This window comes from Somniosus microcephalus, chromosome 6 (genome assembly GCF_052327205.1).
Source record: "Somniosus microcephalus isolate GS21.2 chromosome 6, FLI_Smic_1.0, whole genome shotgun sequence".
In the NCBI taxonomy this organism is placed as follows: domain Eukaryota; kingdom Metazoa; phylum Chordata; class Chondrichthyes; order Squaliformes; family Somniosidae; genus Somniosus; species Somniosus microcephalus.
In genome coordinates, this window is record NC_140992.1 from 209,455,010 (window position 1) to 209,472,906 (window position 17,897).

A 17,897-nucleotide genomic window follows, 5' to 3' on the forward strand; every position below is an offset into this window, starting at 1 on the left:
GGGGGGGGGGGGGGGAAGGAAGAAGAGAGATAACGTTGGGGGGGGGGGGGGAAGGAAGAGAGATAGCGTGGGGGGGGGGGGGGGGGGGAAGGAAGAGAGATAGCGTGGGGGGGGGGAAGGAAGAGAGATAGCGTGGGGGGGGGGGAAGGAAGAGAGATAGCGTGGGGGGGGGAAAGGAAGAGAGATAACGTTGGGGGGGGGAAAGGAAGAGAGATAACGTTGGGGGGGGGAAAGGAAGAGAGATAGCGTGGGGGGGGGAAGGAAGAGAGATAGCGTGGGGGGGGGAAGGAAGAGAGATAGCGTGGGGGGGGGGAAGGAAGAGAGATAGCGTGGGGGGGGGAAGGAAGAGAGATAGCGTGGGGGGGGGAAGGAAGAGAGATAGCGTGGGGGGGGGAAGGAAGAGAGATAGCGTGGGGGGGGGAAGGAAGAGAGATAGCGTGGGGGGGGGAAGGAAGAGAGATAGCGTGGGGGGGGGAAGGAAGAGAGATAACGTGGGGGGGGGAAAGGAAGAGAGATAACGTTGGGGGGGGGGAAAGGAAGAGAGATAGCGTGGGGGGGGGGGAAGGAAGAGAGATAGCGTGGGGGGGGGGGAAGGAAGAGAGATAGCGTGGGGGGGGGAAGGAAGAGAGATAGCGTGGGGGGGGGGGAAGGAAGAGAGATAGCGTGGGGGGGGGAAGGAAGAGAGATAGCGTGGGGGGGGAAGGAAGAGAGATAACGTGGGGGGGGGAAGGAAGAGAGATAACGTGGGGGGGGGAGGAAGAGAGATAACGTGGGGGGGGGAAGGAAGAGAGATAACGTGGGGGGGGGAAGGAAGAGAGATAACGTGGGGGGGGGGGAAGGAAGAGAGATAACGTGGGGGGGGGAAGGAAGAGAGATAACGTGGGGGGGGGGAAGGAAGAGAGATAACGTGGGGGGGGAAGGAAGAGAGATAACGTGGGGGGGGGGGGGAAGAGAGATAACGGGGGGGGGGGGGAAGAGAGATAACGTGGGGGGGGAAGGAAGAGAGATAACGTGGGGGGGGGAAGGAAGAGAGATAACGTGGGGGGGGGGGAAGAGAGATAACGTGGGGGGGGAAGAGAGATAACGTGGGGGGGGGGGGAAGAGAGATAACGTGGGGGGGGGGGGAAGAGAGATAACGTGGGGGGGGGGGAAGAGAGATAACGTGGGGGGGGGAAGAGAGATAACGTGGGGGGGGGAAGAGAGATAACGTGGGGGGGGGGAAGAGAGATAACGTGGGGGGGAAGGAAGAGAGATAACGTGGGGGGAAGGAAGAGAGATAACGTGGGGGGAAGGAAGAGAGATAACGTGGGGGGAAGGAAGAGAGATAACGTGGGGGGGAAGGGAGAGAGATAACGTGGGGGGGGGGAAGGAAGAGAGATAACGTGGGGGGGGGAAGGGAGATAACGTGGGGGGGGGAGGAAGAGAGATAACGTGGGGGGGAAGGAAGAGAGATAACGTGGGGGGGAAGGAAGAGAGATAACGTGGGGGGGGGAAGGAAGAGAGAACGTGGGGGGGGAAGGAAGAGAGATAACGTGGGGGGGGAAGGAAGAGAGATAACGTGGGGGGGGGAAGGAAGAGAGATAACGTGGGGGGGGAAGGAAGAGAGATAACGTGGGGGGGGAAGGAAGAGAGATAACGTGGGGGGGGAAGGAAGAGAGATAACGTGGGGGGGGAAGGAAGAGAGATAACGTGGGGGGGGAAGGAAGAGAGATAACGTGGGGGGGGGGGGAAGAGAGATAACGTGGGGGGGGAAGAGAGATAACGTGGGGGGGGAAGAGAGATAACGTGGGGGGGGAAGAGAGATAACGTGGGGGGGGGGGAAGAGAGATAACGTGGGGGGGGAAGGAAGAGAAATAACGTGGGGGGGGGGAAGGAAGAGAAATAACGTGGGGGGGGGGAAGAGAGATAACGTGGGGGGGGGAAGGAAGAGAGATAACGTGGGGGGGGGGGAAGAGAGATAACGTGGGGGGGGAAGAGAGATAACGTGGGGGGGGAAGAGAGATAACGTGGGGGGGGGGAAGAGAGATAACGTGGGGGGGGGGGAAGAGAGATAACGTGGGGGGGGGGGAAGAGAGATAACGTGGGGGGGGGGGGGAAGAGAGATAACGTGGGGGGGGGGAAGGAAGAGAGATAACGTGGGGGGGGAAGGGAGATAACGTGGGGGGGAAGGAAGAGAGATAACGTGGGGGGGGGGGAAGGAAGAGAGATAACATTGGGGGGGGGGGGGTGAGAAGAGAGTCTGCAATGGATCAATAACAGCAATAAGAGAAATGTTTTGCACTCCTTTCCTACCATGGTGTCTGGCCGTGTTTGAGCCAACAACCTACTCACATTATGCACTAGGATAGATAACAAAATCTTAGTGGAGGTTGGGTGGGTTCAACCATCGCTGGACTGGGAATCTGTGCACCAGTGGAACTAAAATGTGGCCAATCTACTGCCTGCTACTGGTGGTAACAATATAACCAATCTCTGGCCCCCTTCACCTGTGACACACTGCCCCTCCTCCCAGGGTCGCTCCATGTGGTCTCTACTCATGGACTGCCCAGGTGAGCCGGCATGTTAAGTGACTTGGAATTCAGTGCGGCGCTCTCTCGATCTCCAGTTAAAGTAGTCAGGGGAATGCCGTCAGGAGGCAGCGGGCCCTAATGATATGCAACTTAAGAACGGCCAATGCTGTGTTTTTAATGTTCTCCTTGTGCCTGGTCCCCACTTGGCAGCTGCTCACAGGAGACATGATTCAAATCAGGAGCTCGCGTGGCACATCGGGGTCTGTGGAGATTCACCCACCCATCGTCCCACAGTGCAATGTGCTGCAGGGTTCCCGAGGGTGACCCCCCCCCTCCCCACCCCCACCCTAGCCAGACGCTGGCTGAGACTGTGGCTCTGGACAAAATCACGAGTCTTCAGTACCTGAACACATCATCGTGTAACTGGACGTCAGGTCGACAAATGATCCTTCACCACTTTTGCAAAAAGTTCAAAATTGTCCTTATCTTTCGAGCACTTGCAGCGGATTCAGGATTAATGAGTGCCGCTTCCTTATTGGAGTTAAACATTTTCTGAAGAGGGAGATTACAAAAGCCCCATAAAACGTTATGGCTACCTTGATTGCAGTCAAGAGATGCTACATGTAGATTAATCCAGTCGGAATCTCAGCATTCACAAAGTTGCCGTTCATTTTCAGACCACACAACGGTTTCAACATCCTCAAGACACCATTCGGTGTCTCAATGCAATAAGTACACAAGGCATTTTCAGGCGCTTTACAGATGCTGAATCACAGGAAGGATGGTTTTCAAATGATCTCAGCACACAATGCGGCTGATACTCACGCAGCACAATATCCAAATAATATCACATCTTAATGTCGTCACCAAATATTTTCAGAATGATTTGGGCCAACTCGCCCGATGAGTCAGCCAGTCAAGGCAGTGAGAAGCCAAGTCATACAGAGAAAGGTCCCGGGTGCGAGCTCAGGTCCATCATGAAATAGCTGATCTCAGCTGGCCAGTGGGAAGGGGGGTTGGCGGGGGTGCATTGGGAGCAGGGTATGGGGTTGGGGAGCGGTGTATTGGGAGCAGGGTTCCTGTGTCAGATTGCTATCCAGTGCCCTGTGCTGGTGGAAAGCATGTGTGGACATTGGAAGAAGATAGGAGTTTGTTGGGGGGGGGGGGGGGGGGGGGGGGAAAAGAGAAGGACTGGGAGGGACATCGGAACAGGAATAGGCCATTCAGCCCCTCGAGCCTGTTATGCCATACAATGAGATCATGGTTGATCTGCGACCTAACTCCATATACCCGCCTTTGGCCCATATCCCTTAATACCTTTGGCTAACAAAAAGCTATCAGTCTCAGATTTAAAATTAACAATTGATCTAGCACCAATTGCTGTTTGCGGAAGAGAGTTCCAAACTTCTGCCACTCTTTGTGTGTAGAAGTGTTTCCTAATTTCACTCCTAAAAGGTCTGGCTCTAACTTTTAGATTATGCTCCCTAGTCTTAGAATCCCCAACCAGCGGAAATAGTTTCTCTCTACCCTATCTGTTCCCCTTAATATCTTGAAAACTTCGATCAATTCACCCCTTAACCTTCTAAATTCTAGGGAATACAACCCTAATTTGTGTAATCTCTCCTTGTAACTTAACCCTTGAAGTCGGGGTATCATTCTGGTAAACCTGGGCTGCACTCCCTCCAAGGCCAATATATCCTTCCTACGGTGTGGTGCCCAGAACTGCTCACAGTACTCCAGGTGTGGTCTAACCAGGGTTTTGTGTAGCTGCAGCATAACCTCTACCCCTTGTATTCTAGTCCTCTAGATATAAAGTCCAGCATCCCATTAAACTTTTAAATTATTTTCTCTTCCTGTTCATGACATATTAATGATCTGTGTACCTGAACCCCCAAGTCTCTTTGGACCTCCATTGTTTTTAGCTTTTCATCATTTAGAAAGTACCCTGTTCTCTCCTTTTTAGATCCAAAGTGGATGACCTCGCATTTGTTTACAGTGAAATCCATTTGCCACAGTTTTGCCCATTCACTTAATCTGTCGATATCCCTTTGTAATTTTATGCTTCCATCGACACTGCCTACAATGCCGCCTATCTTTGTGTCATCGCCAAATTTGGATAGATGGCTTTCTATGCCATCATCTAAGTCGTTAATAAATATTGTGAATAGTTGAGACCCCAACACAGATCCCTGTGGGACACCACTAGTCACATCCTGCCAATTTGGGGAAGGACAGGGAGGGGGTGGGGAGGACAGGGAGGGGGGGGGGGAAAGAGAGGGAGGACAGGAAGTGGGGGGGGGGGGGGGAGAGGGAGGACAGGAGGGGGGGGGGGAGGGATGGACAGGAAGGGCACGAATGAAAACCGAAGAAACGTAACTGGTCTTCACTTGGCTCCTGCCTCCGACTAACTTCAGCTTTGCATGCAGAGAAATGCTAGGCACAAACTCTTAATCTGCCATTCAGTGCCCAGTGCGTTCATGGACTTGTGCCTTTCCATAGCAATGGTGAAATGTGAAATCCAGGTTGGAACAGTGCGCTGTTCGATAATCAAATGCGGCTGTGTTTAACCAACCATCCCTGGGAGTATTTTCCCAAAATATTATTCCAGCCACACGCCAACAGCCTCTCTTCCCAAATTCATAGCGTTCAAACATTACTTTTAAAAACAAAAGCAAATGCCAGAATAACTTCAATAGGAGTTGGCAAAGTCTCCAGTGCGCATGGCAAACACAAGTACTCCCGAGTCCTGACCGGGAAGTGCCAAAGCCTCGGGAGCCATTTTGCTTGGTCCTCAGGGAATGCTGCCAACTCCCCCTTCATTACATTACAGCAGTGGTTGCTGGCTTGACGTGAACTGAATTGGCATCTGCGCAATGAGGGAGAGCTGCCCTGGCTCGGATTTAATAAACGGACTGCAGCCAGCTGCACGACAGACATTCAATGAGGGTTTCATTAACCTCCTCAGGTCAAGCCAGCCCACATCTCTCAAAACACAGCGCCCCCCACCCCCTCAGACATATCAGCAGGTGGAGAACGGCAGCAAGGCTCATCTTCAGTGACAATCCCACCACCCCCCAATGTTTATCTATGTCTTTGACTGCCAGCTGTTGCACTCCTGACTGGCCTCCTATTTTCCACCCTCCATAAACTCGATCTCATCCAAAAGTCGGCTGCCCATGTCCTAACTCGCACAAAGTCCCATTCACCCATCCTTGACCTACATTAGGTCCTGATCCGGCAACGCCTCAGTTTTAAAATTCTCATCCTCATTTTCAAATCCCTCCATGGCCTTGCTCCCTCTTATCCCTGTAACCTCCTCCAGCCCCACAACCCTCAGCGATCTCTGCGCTCCTCTAATTCCGGCCTTTTGCACATCCCTGATTTTAATCACTCCACCACTGGAGGCCGTGCCTTCAGCTGCCTAGGTCCTAAGCTCTGGAATTTCCTTGCTAAACCTCTCCGCCTCTCTACCCCCCTCTCCTCCTATAAGATGCTGCTTGAAACCTACTTCTTTGATCAAGCTTCTGGTCATCTGTCCTAATAGCTCTTTATGTGGCTCACTTTGATAATGCTCTTGGTTAAAAGGTGCTATATAAATGCAAGCTGTTGTTCCACAAAATTTCAAATAAGGCGACAAATTAAATTCTTCATACAAATATAGCTGTACTGAAACCGGGACACACTTTCATTTAGTGACCTCAGGAAAAAAAAAAAATCTAGTCTTTTAAACTTGCTGCACAGCCACAAACCCCTAGCTATGTAGGCAATAAACAATGTGTGCGTGACAGGAGCAGCATTTCCATTCCGGCACGAGTGAAACTATGTCGAGGAACTGTGCCAGAGAGTGAGGTTGAAGTACAGGATGCCTTACCCTAACCAGCCTAATAGTTTCTAACATGGAAAGCAATTCATTCACTCTACAGCACAGAGGCACAGGAAACATCCAATTTTAGGGACCAAACTAATGTGCCTATCATAGTGCAAAGGTCAGGAAACTAGCCCAAATCCTCTCAGTTACTGCGAGGGGTACTTAAAGTGGAAATTGTGGAACAGCATAAAATGCTTTAAAGTTCTAAAAAAATATATCTTTGCATTTCCAGACAGTTATACAACTATTTCCCACCCCCAACAATTGTTAGATCTTTACTTCACTAACCCACTCCCACTCCAAACTTCCTTTAATTTCCTCCTCAGCCACACTACCCTTGACTACTGTAAATGTATTCAACAAGTAATAAATACTACAATAACTGCCTGAGGCTCCCAATGGAACTGTGCCCTGTTTATACTGAATGGCAGATAATCCAACCCTGCAATACAAGAACTGCACAGGTGCAGAACTTTCAACTCATCGTCACCCCTAGAAAAGGTCTGCAGGTGCAGCTCCCTTAAAGTCGTAGTTTGACTTCCTCACACCCTCGAAAGACCAGAGACCGAAAGACTGATTTGCAAGCCTGAATGGGCAGGCGCAGTACCCCGGCCTAGCGGCAAATGGGAAGGGCGCGGACCTCTGGAGCAGTCACCGCCTCGGGTGGATTGCAGCAACCTGGGGCGGCTTGGCTTTGTTTATTTTGCCACGCTTCAGTTGGAGTCAGTATCATTATGGTAAAGCCAAGGCAATAAAAGACAGTCAGGCAGGTGACCGGCTCAGAGGCCTCTGCCCGTGCTTTGTAACTGGGCAGCTGTGCATTTAACTGATCTGCAGATCCAACTCTCTGTGGGGAGGATGTCGCCTCTGCTCCCAGCCACCCAGCAGATTTACAGGCTGAAATCGAGGACTCAACAAATGGGGAACCAGCTAGGCAAACTTAACCATAATAAAACTGCACAAACCCCACCTGACAGCCAGAATATACTTGCCACCCACAAGAACACAAGTGTTGTGCCAAGTCCGTGTTTTAACATTTATCAAGAAAACAGTTTTGCTCTGGTTATGTTTTCAGTCGATCTCAGAATACAAGTAATCAGGTGCCATTCACAACTCCTCCGACAATGAAGCAGCACATCTCAGCCTACAACAGGACCTGAATAACACCCAGACTTCAGCTTGATTGGTGCCCCTGCTACTGGACTCAACACCACCCCATTCACCACCAGTGCACTGTGGCTGTAGTATGTATGATCTACAGGGTGCACTGCATCAACTTCAACAGCATCTCCCTCCCCTGAGATCTGTACCATCAAGAAAATTATGGATCTCAGAATCTTTACATAATGGACCTGCACTTTTACAATTGTCAAACAATGGGCCCAGGCAGCAATGAGCACTATTCGTGTCTCTGCTAGGTGCTGCTATACACAAATAGGAACAGCTGTATTATAGATACACGTGTAGCCTGGAATGGAAGCTATTTTGCCATTTTATCACAGCTTAGGCACAAGAAGACCAGTGTACCAGGGAAGCCTGAGTCAATCTCAGGTTCCACTCAATATAGGTCAGATCCTCCCAGGAGCAGGGCAGAAGTTGTAATGAAGTGGGTAGAAGTACCAACATCTCCTTAATCAGCCTGTCTTTGCAATTTTTATCTGCTAAACAGCAGGCACCCTTATTAATAAGGCCTGGTGTGAACATAGGAACAGGAGTAGGCTATTCAGCCCCTCGAGCTTGTTCCGCCAATTAGATCTGTATCTTAACTCCATCTACCCACCCTGGTGCTGTAACTCTTAATACTCTCACCTAACAAAAACCTATCAATCTCAATTTTGACATTTCCAATTGACCTAGCCTCAACAGCCTTTTTTTGGTGGGAGAGTGTTCCAGATTTCCACTACCCTTTGTGTGAAGAAGTGCTTCCTGACATCACCCCAAAACTGCCTAGCTCTGATTTTAAGGCTATGCCCCCTTGTTCTGGACTCCCTCACCAGAGGAAACAGTTTCTCTCTATCTACCCTATCAACTCCTTTAATCATCGTAAACACCTCAATCAGCTCAACCCTTAATCGTCTATACTCAAGAGAAGGCTGGCTTCGAGAAATTGCCAGCAGTGAGCACTGTGTAATGTAACAGAATTCTGCACGAGGGAAGGATACTTTTCAGATAGGCCACTTCAGTACACTGAGATGACCATTACTGTTCTTCCTCATTAGATGAATAAAATCTTCTTAGGATAAAGAAATGGCTCAACATTTGAATAGTGATAATATGGCAGCAGTTACTGTAACAGGGAATGGAGGAAAAACCAATCCATTAAAGAATTTCAACTTGCAATCTCACTCTATCCTCAATATGTCACTGTACTCTGGCAAAAGAAACAAATTCACCAACGACAAGAATTATTTAACTCCTGTTGAGGGAACAATTTTAAAAGAATTTTCTAGTAAACATGATCAGTTTGGAGATTTCAAAAGATAGCGCAAAATTCCAATAACCAACTGGCAGTGTTAAATATCATTAAAATGCACCCATAGCAGATAGTTATTTAAAAAAGAAAACAGCTTGCAAATTACATTTTCATACCAGGACATTCACACCTAAAGAAGGGCACAAACCCAAACCAAAAACACTTACCATCAGCACTTCTTCTAAATGTTTGACCTCCAGCTCTAACTTCTGGAGTTCTGGGAACTGGCCACGACAATCGTCAAGTGTTGAATTTAATGCCATCAGGGCTTCCTCTATCCCTGGGTCTACAGGCTTCACCTTTCCAGACTCTGCAGGCCCGGTTCTCTCATCATTTGGTTTGGTTTTCTCCTCTGTAGAGGCAATGCTCTGAACCACCGGGACAGCAACAGCTTCACGTTCTGGTGTCACCAATGGACTACACGTGGCTTCTGGGATTTCTGACTTTTCCAGTGGAGCCTCAGAGTGTAGCTCAGCATCAACAGTCTCTTCAGTCACAGGGTGATCAGCTTCTGCTGCTGAGATTTGTGGAGGCTCCACCAAATTCGATATGGCAACTACCTGTGGTTCTGGCTCTGCGCTCATTGACGCATTCAAGTCCATTGCAGCGTCTACACTTGCTTCACTGATATGGCTGAGAGTTCGGGAAATTGGCACATTTCCATTAAATATTGCATGCTTTAGGGTCTCTTGCCCTTCTTCTGCCTCCTCCACTTGCTGTCTGGTTACCTCAGGATTAGCTGCCTGAGGTTCTTCAGTCTGTGCTAATGTTATAGTGATTCTAGGGACCGTTCCCTGGATTTCCGGTTGCACCAGTGTTTTTTGGGAATGTCTAACACTCGTCGACAACTGTGGGCTGGAAGAACCATCTGAAGAATCAGAGGAGATGGACCAGGCAGCACCATTCTCCAGCTCTTCCTGCCTGCGCAGCATATTCTATACAAAACAAAATAGGTACAAGTTACAATCTGCTCAGTAGCCAGAACACGTGTTAAATCAAGCACCACTTCAGAATAGCGCACCGCAGGTACATTTAATTCCTGAAGAAGTACGGCATCATCCAGACTGACTGGGATGATTTTCAAACTGACTGAAGCAGCCCTGAAACAGAGCTCAAAACTCAAGAAAAAGAGGATCAACATCAACATAGCTCCAGCTCAGTCAGTCTGTCACAAATACTGCACCTTGCTATGAAATGTTCAACCCGTTGGCGTGAATTCAGTCAGGACTCTAAACCAGGCAAGCCCAAGAACAATGCCCCTGGCTTGATTTAACTTAACTTCAAAAACAGGTTCCGCCTCTTCAATATTAGAGGGACTGGGCAAGGCTGGGGTCTTGTACACAGTCAATCCAGTAATACAGGCCTCACTGCAACATTGAGACCAAAGCAAAATACTGCAGATGTTGATAAAAGGTCACTGACCTGGGTCTAAGGTCTGGAATTCTCTTCCTAAACCTCTCCGCCGCTTTCCCTTCCTTTAAGGGTCTCCTTAAAACATACCTCTTTGACTAAGCTTTTGGTCACCTGTCCTAATGTCTCCATCTTTAGCTCGGTGTCAATTTTTGTCTTGTGAAGCATCTTGGGATGTTTTACTAAGGCGATATACAAATGCAAGTTGTTATATGCATTAGTTTAAAAAAAATAATTCACCAATGATGGAGAGTTCAGGCACAGGGTTGATTAAGTGAAAGAGCTGCCACAAATCAATGGTCGAAATGTACCTTTTTACAACATTCAAATTAAGTCAGGGTTTCAGACACAACACAGGTGTGATCATTGGACCGAGGGGACTCGTGCTCTGGGATTCCAGATCAATTTTTTTTTAAATTACCGATCGAATATACCTCACTTTTCCAGATACAAAATTAACAAGCGAGGCTAATCTTCAGTAAATAATCACTGCAATATAATAAAAAAATCACGTGGGCTCAAACACCAAGGTTCCAGACATGGCATCAAGAGGTGCTGGCTGGACAGCAGGAGTATCTCCAGAGAGAATAAGGGATACCAGAGTCTGTCAGCCCGTCCTAACATCAACTTGCATTTATATAGCGCCTTTAACGTAGTAAAACGTTGCAAGGCATTTCACAGGAGTGTAATCAGACAAAAATTCCAGTTTGTTCACGCTGTCCAGTAGCTGACCCGCCATTGCCCAAAGCCTTGATGCAGCTGCCTGTTCCGCAGGCAGTGTAGAGTGTGAACTAGATAAATCTGTTGCAAAATGTAAACAGTGGGCTGTGTAGCTAATTTTTATTTATTTATTTATATAAAAACAGTAACTCTACTGGCCCAGTAAAGAGGAACCTGGGACAGCTTTTTTGTGCTTCACTTAAAAGCTGGGGAAGAACCAGCTCCTATTCTAAACTGGAAACAGAAACAGACTTGACATTCCATGCAAGATGGAGAACTGCAACTAAGCCTGCTGTGATCTTTTCACATTACACGGACTCCCAGAAGTTAACCAGCTCCTACTAGTGCAGCAACTTACCAACTAAACTCTTCAAATAACATGCCGTGAAAAAGTCTGCAACTGGCTTGCGCGTCCGACTCCATTCTTAACACTGCTGGGCGTTGTTGTAATCGAACAGGTTAAAACGTCCGAGTTATTATGAGATTTGCAACTCTGCCCCCCCCCCCCCCCACCTTCAATTCCCTCTCCACTGTGCATCCTTAGCAGAACTTAACTGGTGCCTGTCGCCCTACTCAGTGCTTACTAATATCTGAAGTTCTGGGGGGAAAAAAGAGGGAATTAAAAAAAGAAATGCAGATTAGCATGGCTATGAAGCAGCTACACACTAAATACTACACCACAGGCACAGGACTAATAGGAAGCAAGATTATATCTCACCTAATTGTGATAAGCCTACTGCAGCACTAGCCTAGGCTAGTAACTATCAGGACTTACACAGAACACTACCTTACGAGTGCCAGGCCTGAGGAAGGACACGTCATTGCACGAATAACTCCGATTCACTCCCTCAATAAAAACACCTCGAAATAAGTCCATTAAGGACAAACTGTGCTTTCCTGTCAAAGGCTGCAAAGGATTCTTGTGGGTAGAAACAGTAAATGAAGACGATTTAGTCTACAATTAAATGATGAAAGAAACATTTCAGATTGCAATCTCACTTACCCCTTTTAGGGCCCACTTGCCCACATTACTCGGGCAAAAGGGTGAACTAGCACTCTGCTCCCAGACTTTGGCCATTGCTGCTCTATAACTAGATGCGAGGAAGTGTACAAGATACTGGTTCTGATAGGGAATTGGAGGAATGACCCTGCATCCAGGATGCAGTGCATTGGTGCATGATCTGGACCCCCACTGCCCAAGTAAAGATTTTAAACTGATGTTGTTGCCCTGAGTGAGTTGGTGCTGCGCTGAGTGATGGTGCTGGAGTGGAGTTTCGCCACAGTATTGGGTACACGTTAACTTTACAGAACTAATCTGTGATGTGGTGAAGAACAGCAATAGAACAGAGGTTATTAAGGACCGAGTAATACTGTACACCGATAATCAACTACAACAGGACTTTAATTACTGCCCTGTGTGTTTAAGGTCACTATTGGGAACAGGTGGCATAACACCCATTAACATATGGCAAGTTCTGGATTTAACAATCACAGTGAATGGTTTTCTTATACATTGACATCGAGTTTTCTCTGAAGCAACCTGCAGCACCTCAAATGATCAGGTTTTTCGAAGCACTCGAATTAGCCTATAACTTTCCACATTGGTTTAAAATACTGCCGCACCCCAATATCCAACAAAACTTAGTCACAAACTGAAAAGAGCCTTTTCCCTGCATAATGTGGCAATCACATTTCAAATTTTAAATCAAGAAATTCATCACCACAACTGTAACAAAAACAATGTCAAGCTATATAAAATCAGAATGAAACCTCAGGGCAAATTTAAGGCTGCAAACAGCTCACATCCATACAAAATATCTGAGCTTCCTCCTCACAGTTTGGCCTTGATTGGATTACTGCCCAATGATCTGTTGCCCCGCCCCACCCCCAAATGTACTTTTAGTTTTGTGATTCACCTCAGCCGGAGAATGCTGCAAAGACATAAAATTCACTTTCTTATAAATTTAGCAGAAAGCTGCATAAACCAGAACAAAGCCAATGGGAAAGTGTTAAATGGGCTTCTTTGGTGGCTCAGCAAGCTCAGAAAAGCCCCAGACGCAATCCTGGCCTGTCGTGAGTTAGCTGATCTGAAGTGGGGTAGCGGAGGAGGGGTGTACAATCGGTGTCAGTGCCACCAGGCTTGGGGAGGAGTTCCTGATCACCATCCAGCGACACCTTAAGGCGAGCAGGGGGAAGGGCAACAAGAAAATGAGCAGGTACCAATAAAAAAAGTGTTAAATTTAAACATAACATGGGGTCATGGAACTGGTTTATTCGAGGACATGCTCCACCAAATACACCCACAGGCTGACCATTTCCTAATCACCGCATGCAATTACAGGACTACGTGCCATCATTCAGAAAGTGGAAGTGTAAAGGACGACATGCCCAAACAAAGGATGCAGACAGTCCCTTGGAGGGGCCTAAACAAACAATCACTTCACAAATTAAAACCAAAGCTAATTCCAAAAATAGGTTTAATAAGTTAAACAGTTTCAAATGATGCCCTGAGATGAAACAGATGGGAGATAAGGGGGGGGGGGGGGGGAAAGGGGCAAGCCCAGCTACTTTAGAATAAAAACAAGAAGCATGTACATAGCGACCAGTGAACACCTCTGCCACAGGCTCGGCACTTAATCAGCCTACAGCGGTTTAATTGCCTCGTACCTTCCAGACAGCAGATTAGTACCTGAAGGAATATTCCAGCCCATCAATAGCACCAAGACATTCAGAGTAAACACTTGCTTAGCTGCCTAATTTCTATCATTTATAAATTTGAAGAATGGAACCATGATGCCCAATTTAAGGCCTCTGATATTAGAGACTTTCAACAGATTCATTTTCGAGCAATAACTGCCGAGAGTATATCGCTGGTACCGTGACGACAAGAGAAAATGCCAATCTTACAACTGAAGTTACTGGTTAAACAGAGACAGAATTATATAATCTGCACTGGCAGCTGGGAAACACAAGGTTAGCTACCTCTCAAATTATACAGCTTGTGCCTCAGGCTGTACAAGTAGACCTGAATGTTGTAATTTATTAACAGCTTCAGTCAAAACGTAGCTCTCTCTTGCATCTCCCCTCTCCCATACTGGTTTCCCTTTGTTAGATAGCCATCCCTTTCCCCCTCCCTCCATCACTCTGATAACGTTGAGCTAAGAATGTGCAAGCCATACAGCTAGACTGAAAGGTTTTCTGTGCCCAAGGTGCAGTGAAATTGTAAACATGTTTATAAAGGATGGGCGATGATTTTGCTACGTGTAGCTTTCTCTTCCCCCACCACCCCCCCTCCACAAGCATGCACCCCCACTCCTTTTCTATACGGCGTGCGTCGCAGTCGATGCTTTGTAATAGCTGATGACCCCACCCCACAGCAGATCCTTATTAATGCCACAAAACCCTATTTACAGCTCCCCACTGGTAAAACATTTTTAAATTAGTTTATGGGATGTGGGCATCGCTGGTAAGGCCAGCATTTATTGCCCATTCCTAATTATCCTCGAGAAGGTGGTGGTGAGCCACCTTCTTGAACCGCTGCAGTCCGTGTGGTGAAGGTACTCCCACAGTGCTGTTAGGTAGGGAGTTCCAGGATTTTGACCCAGCGACGATAAAGGTTCGGCGATATACTTCCAAGTCAGGATGGTGTATGACTTGTAGGTGGTGGTGTTCCCATGCACCTGCTGCCCTTGTCCTTCTAGGTGGAAGAGGCCGTGGGTTTGGGAGGTGCTGCTGAAGAAGCCTTGGCGAGTTGCTGCAGTGCATCTTGTAGATGGTACACACTGCAGCCACTGTACGCCGGTGGTGGAGGGAGTAAATGTTTAAGGTGGTGGATGGGGTGCCAATGAAGCGAGCTGTTTTGTCCTGGATGGTGTCTAGCTTCTGGAGTGGTGTTGGAGCTGCACTCATCCAGGCAAGTGGAGAGTATACCATCACACTCCTTACTTGTGCCTTGTAGATGGTGGAAAGGCTTTGTGGAGTCAGGAGGCGAGACACTTGCCACAGAATACCTAGCCTCTGACCTGCTCTTGTTGCCACAGTATTTATGTGGCTGGTCCAGTTAGGTTTCTGGTCAATGGTGACCCCCCAGGATGTTGATAGTGGGGGATGCCGGTGAATGTCAAGGGGTAGTGGTTAGACTTTCGCTTGTTGGAGGTAGTTATTGCCTGGCACTTCTGTGGCGCGAATGTTACCTGCCACTTGTCAGCCTAAGCCTGAACGTCGTCCAGGTCTTGTTGCATGTGGGCATGGACTGCTTCATTATCCAAGGAGTTGTGAATGGCACTGAACACTGTGCAGTCATCAGCGAACATCCCCATTTCTGACCTTATGTTGGAGGGAATGTCATTGATGAAGCAGCTGAAGATGGTACAAAGACAATGATACAAAAGACAATTCTGAACCCAGGTACCAATCTTCAGATCGTAAAATTAAAACAACGGAGCAATTGGGTTGTAACAAACATGATTTGCTACCTAGAGTTTTGATTGAAAAGGATATGGTGAGGGAAAGCAGTTCACAAGTTTCAAGGAATATACTGGTCTGGCCAGCTCTGCAAAGCCTGTGTACACATTCAGGGCATATCACCACTGCCGCCCGTGACAGAATACGCAGCAGCACCACATGCAGGTGAACATCCGCGGAGAGACTTACATAAAAGGCCTGTTCCCGCAGGGAAGGGGTATCCGGCGGACTCTGGTTGTAAGTGGAGAATCGCTTGTTCACAGTGGGCACCTTGTTGACGGAGCTTGCAGCAGACGTTTGATCATCTTTGTCAAATGGACTGAAAGACACAGAACGATTGAGCAAAATAAGACATGATACACGGACACCGCTGGCACTTCAAGACACAAACTGAAGGAATAACTCGCAAAGATCTTTTTTCCACGCATTCTAACTTTGAAATTCAGCACACGGCACACTGCTCCAAGATTAGTGCAGGTAATTGACATCAAACACACACTGTTGCCTCCTTTCAATAATACTTACTGCTGGGTAGTGTCAAATTATATTCGATGATGGCATTTTGCTTGATCCAGTTTTATTAGAAAAATAATCCTGTGAAGAGAGCTTTGATGGGGGAAGGATGGGGGTTGGAGTCAGTACACGTAGTGTAGCAATGGTGCAGCAGTAGCACTCTCGTCACGGAGTCAGAAGGTGGTGGATTCAAGCCTCACTCCAATGACTTGAGCACATCATGCTAGGCTGACACTTCATGCAGTACTGAGGGAGTGCTGCATTGTCGGAGGTGCCGTCTTTCGGATGAGGCATTAAACCAAGGCCCCGTCTGCTGGCTCAGGTGGACATAAAAGATCCCATGGTTCTATTCGAAGAGGGGCAGGGGAGTTCTCCCAGTATCTGGACCAATATGTATCCCTCTACCCACATCACTAAACAATTTAATTGGTTATTTATCCCATTGCTGTTTGAAGGGTTTTGCTGTGCGCAAATTGGCTGCCGTGTTTCCCTAATACTGCTTTAGTTGAGCTCACCCTAAACTCAGCACAGACCAGGGATTGAACCTGGAATCTTCTAGGTCTGTATGGCTCAGTTACACAAGGCAAAACATCTACTCACTGAACCACTGGTGAAACTCAAATGTTGAAAATTGAAAGATATGACAGAGGCTGGCTGGCATTCAAACTGAAGCCTTTTGAAGGGAACTCCGGCCACTGTCCCTGCTTGCAAAATAATGGATTTAATCGTGCACAAAGCATGGTCAGACGTGTAAAGTTCTGAGCATGTTTTAAGCAGATCTTAGTCCATGGTGCAGAAGCAGTTTGACAAGCTTGATGAAACTCCCAAAAAGAATGACTCGAGGGGAAGTCAAGATTTATGCATGGACAAAAAGATATCAGCTGATCCCAAAACACCCATTAGCAAAAGGAAAAGTCAGTCACGTCCTCGCAAGAGGCCTACGAGGTTGCTGTTAATCACAACATTTAAGTTGCAAAGTGTTGAGTTCATGTTAAAAAGTAAATCAGAACAATGGTGAATATCAAAGTCTTTCTTTATATTTTAAATTATTCTGCAAGTCCACTGATGTCATATTTTCAGTACTCTAGTTACTCAGTAATTTTCAGCTAATACAGAGAGCTTTCAATTCAAATGTGACACAAATGTGTGCAGATTGGGATTCGATTGTCTAATCTTGACCTCAGTGCACTCATCAAGAGCTGAAAGGTTCTTCGGAGAGTGACCACAGTTCTCCAGTTTACAACTGGCACAATTTAATTGGTTTCCAGCATATCCCCTGGGACTGGCCATTGAACAGTGCAAAACTGGGTCAAGTTCTGCAGCACCAGCATATGTATCTGGGAGAGAAGGATTAGATTTGTGTGGATTAAAGGGTGAACTTTTTGTTCCACAACAAATGATGTCACACATTGGGATCTACCCACAAGACTTACACAACCTAGCAGCTGCATTATTAATTTTGGAATCCAATTCCTACATCAAAAATTAAAATTTCAAAGCAACAATGTTTGGGGTTGGGGGGGGGGGGGGGGGCGGGGGTTAGGGGAAGAGACTTGTGCATGGAATATTAACTTTAAACACACAAGACAGCTTCACTTTGGTTAAAAATTGCAAATTAAATGCTGGCACAACCCATGAACTTTCAACTAAATGAGCATTCATCACCAGCGCCAAAAATTCAGCATCAGTGCCAGATAACCTCTGTGGCGGGCAGTCTAACATTCTAATTTGTTCATTGGGCAGATGCTTCTCTTACACATTCTGTCGGTGATTTTTTAAATGCAAGTGTTGATCATCAGCACATCAACATTTCCCTCACATTACAACGGTGACTACACTTCGTTGTCTGTAAGGCGCTTTGGGACGTCCGGTGGTCATGAAAGGCGCTATATAAATGCAAGACTTTCTTTCTTTCACTCTGACTGGTAAACACTCTCCC

At 47.4% G+C, this 17,897-nt stretch overlaps 1 protein-coding gene across 8 annotated transcripts in view; it reads right to left on the reverse strand.

Moving 5' to 3' along the window:
* Positions 1-17,897, reverse strand: part of ripor1 (RHO family interacting cell polarization regulator 1) — a 342,398-nt gene that overhangs the window by 20,263 nt on the left and 304,238 nt on the right. For 5 of the 8 annotated variants that reach the window (XM_085991336.1, XM_085991339.1, XM_085991335.1 and 2 more), the window contains exons 12-14: positions 15,635-15,764; positions 11,757-11,900; positions 9,019-9,786 (exon numbers count right to left, since the gene is read on the reverse strand). In XM_085991336.1, the coding sequence (XP_085847462.1) occupies positions 9,019-9,786; positions 11,757-11,900; positions 15,635-15,764 (1,042 nt within the window). The remainder of the gene's footprint in view (positions 1-9,018; positions 9,787-11,756; positions 11,901-15,634; positions 15,765-17,897) is intronic. The other 3 variants (XM_085991342.1, XM_085991341.1, XM_085991340.1) reach the window with 1 other exon arrangement.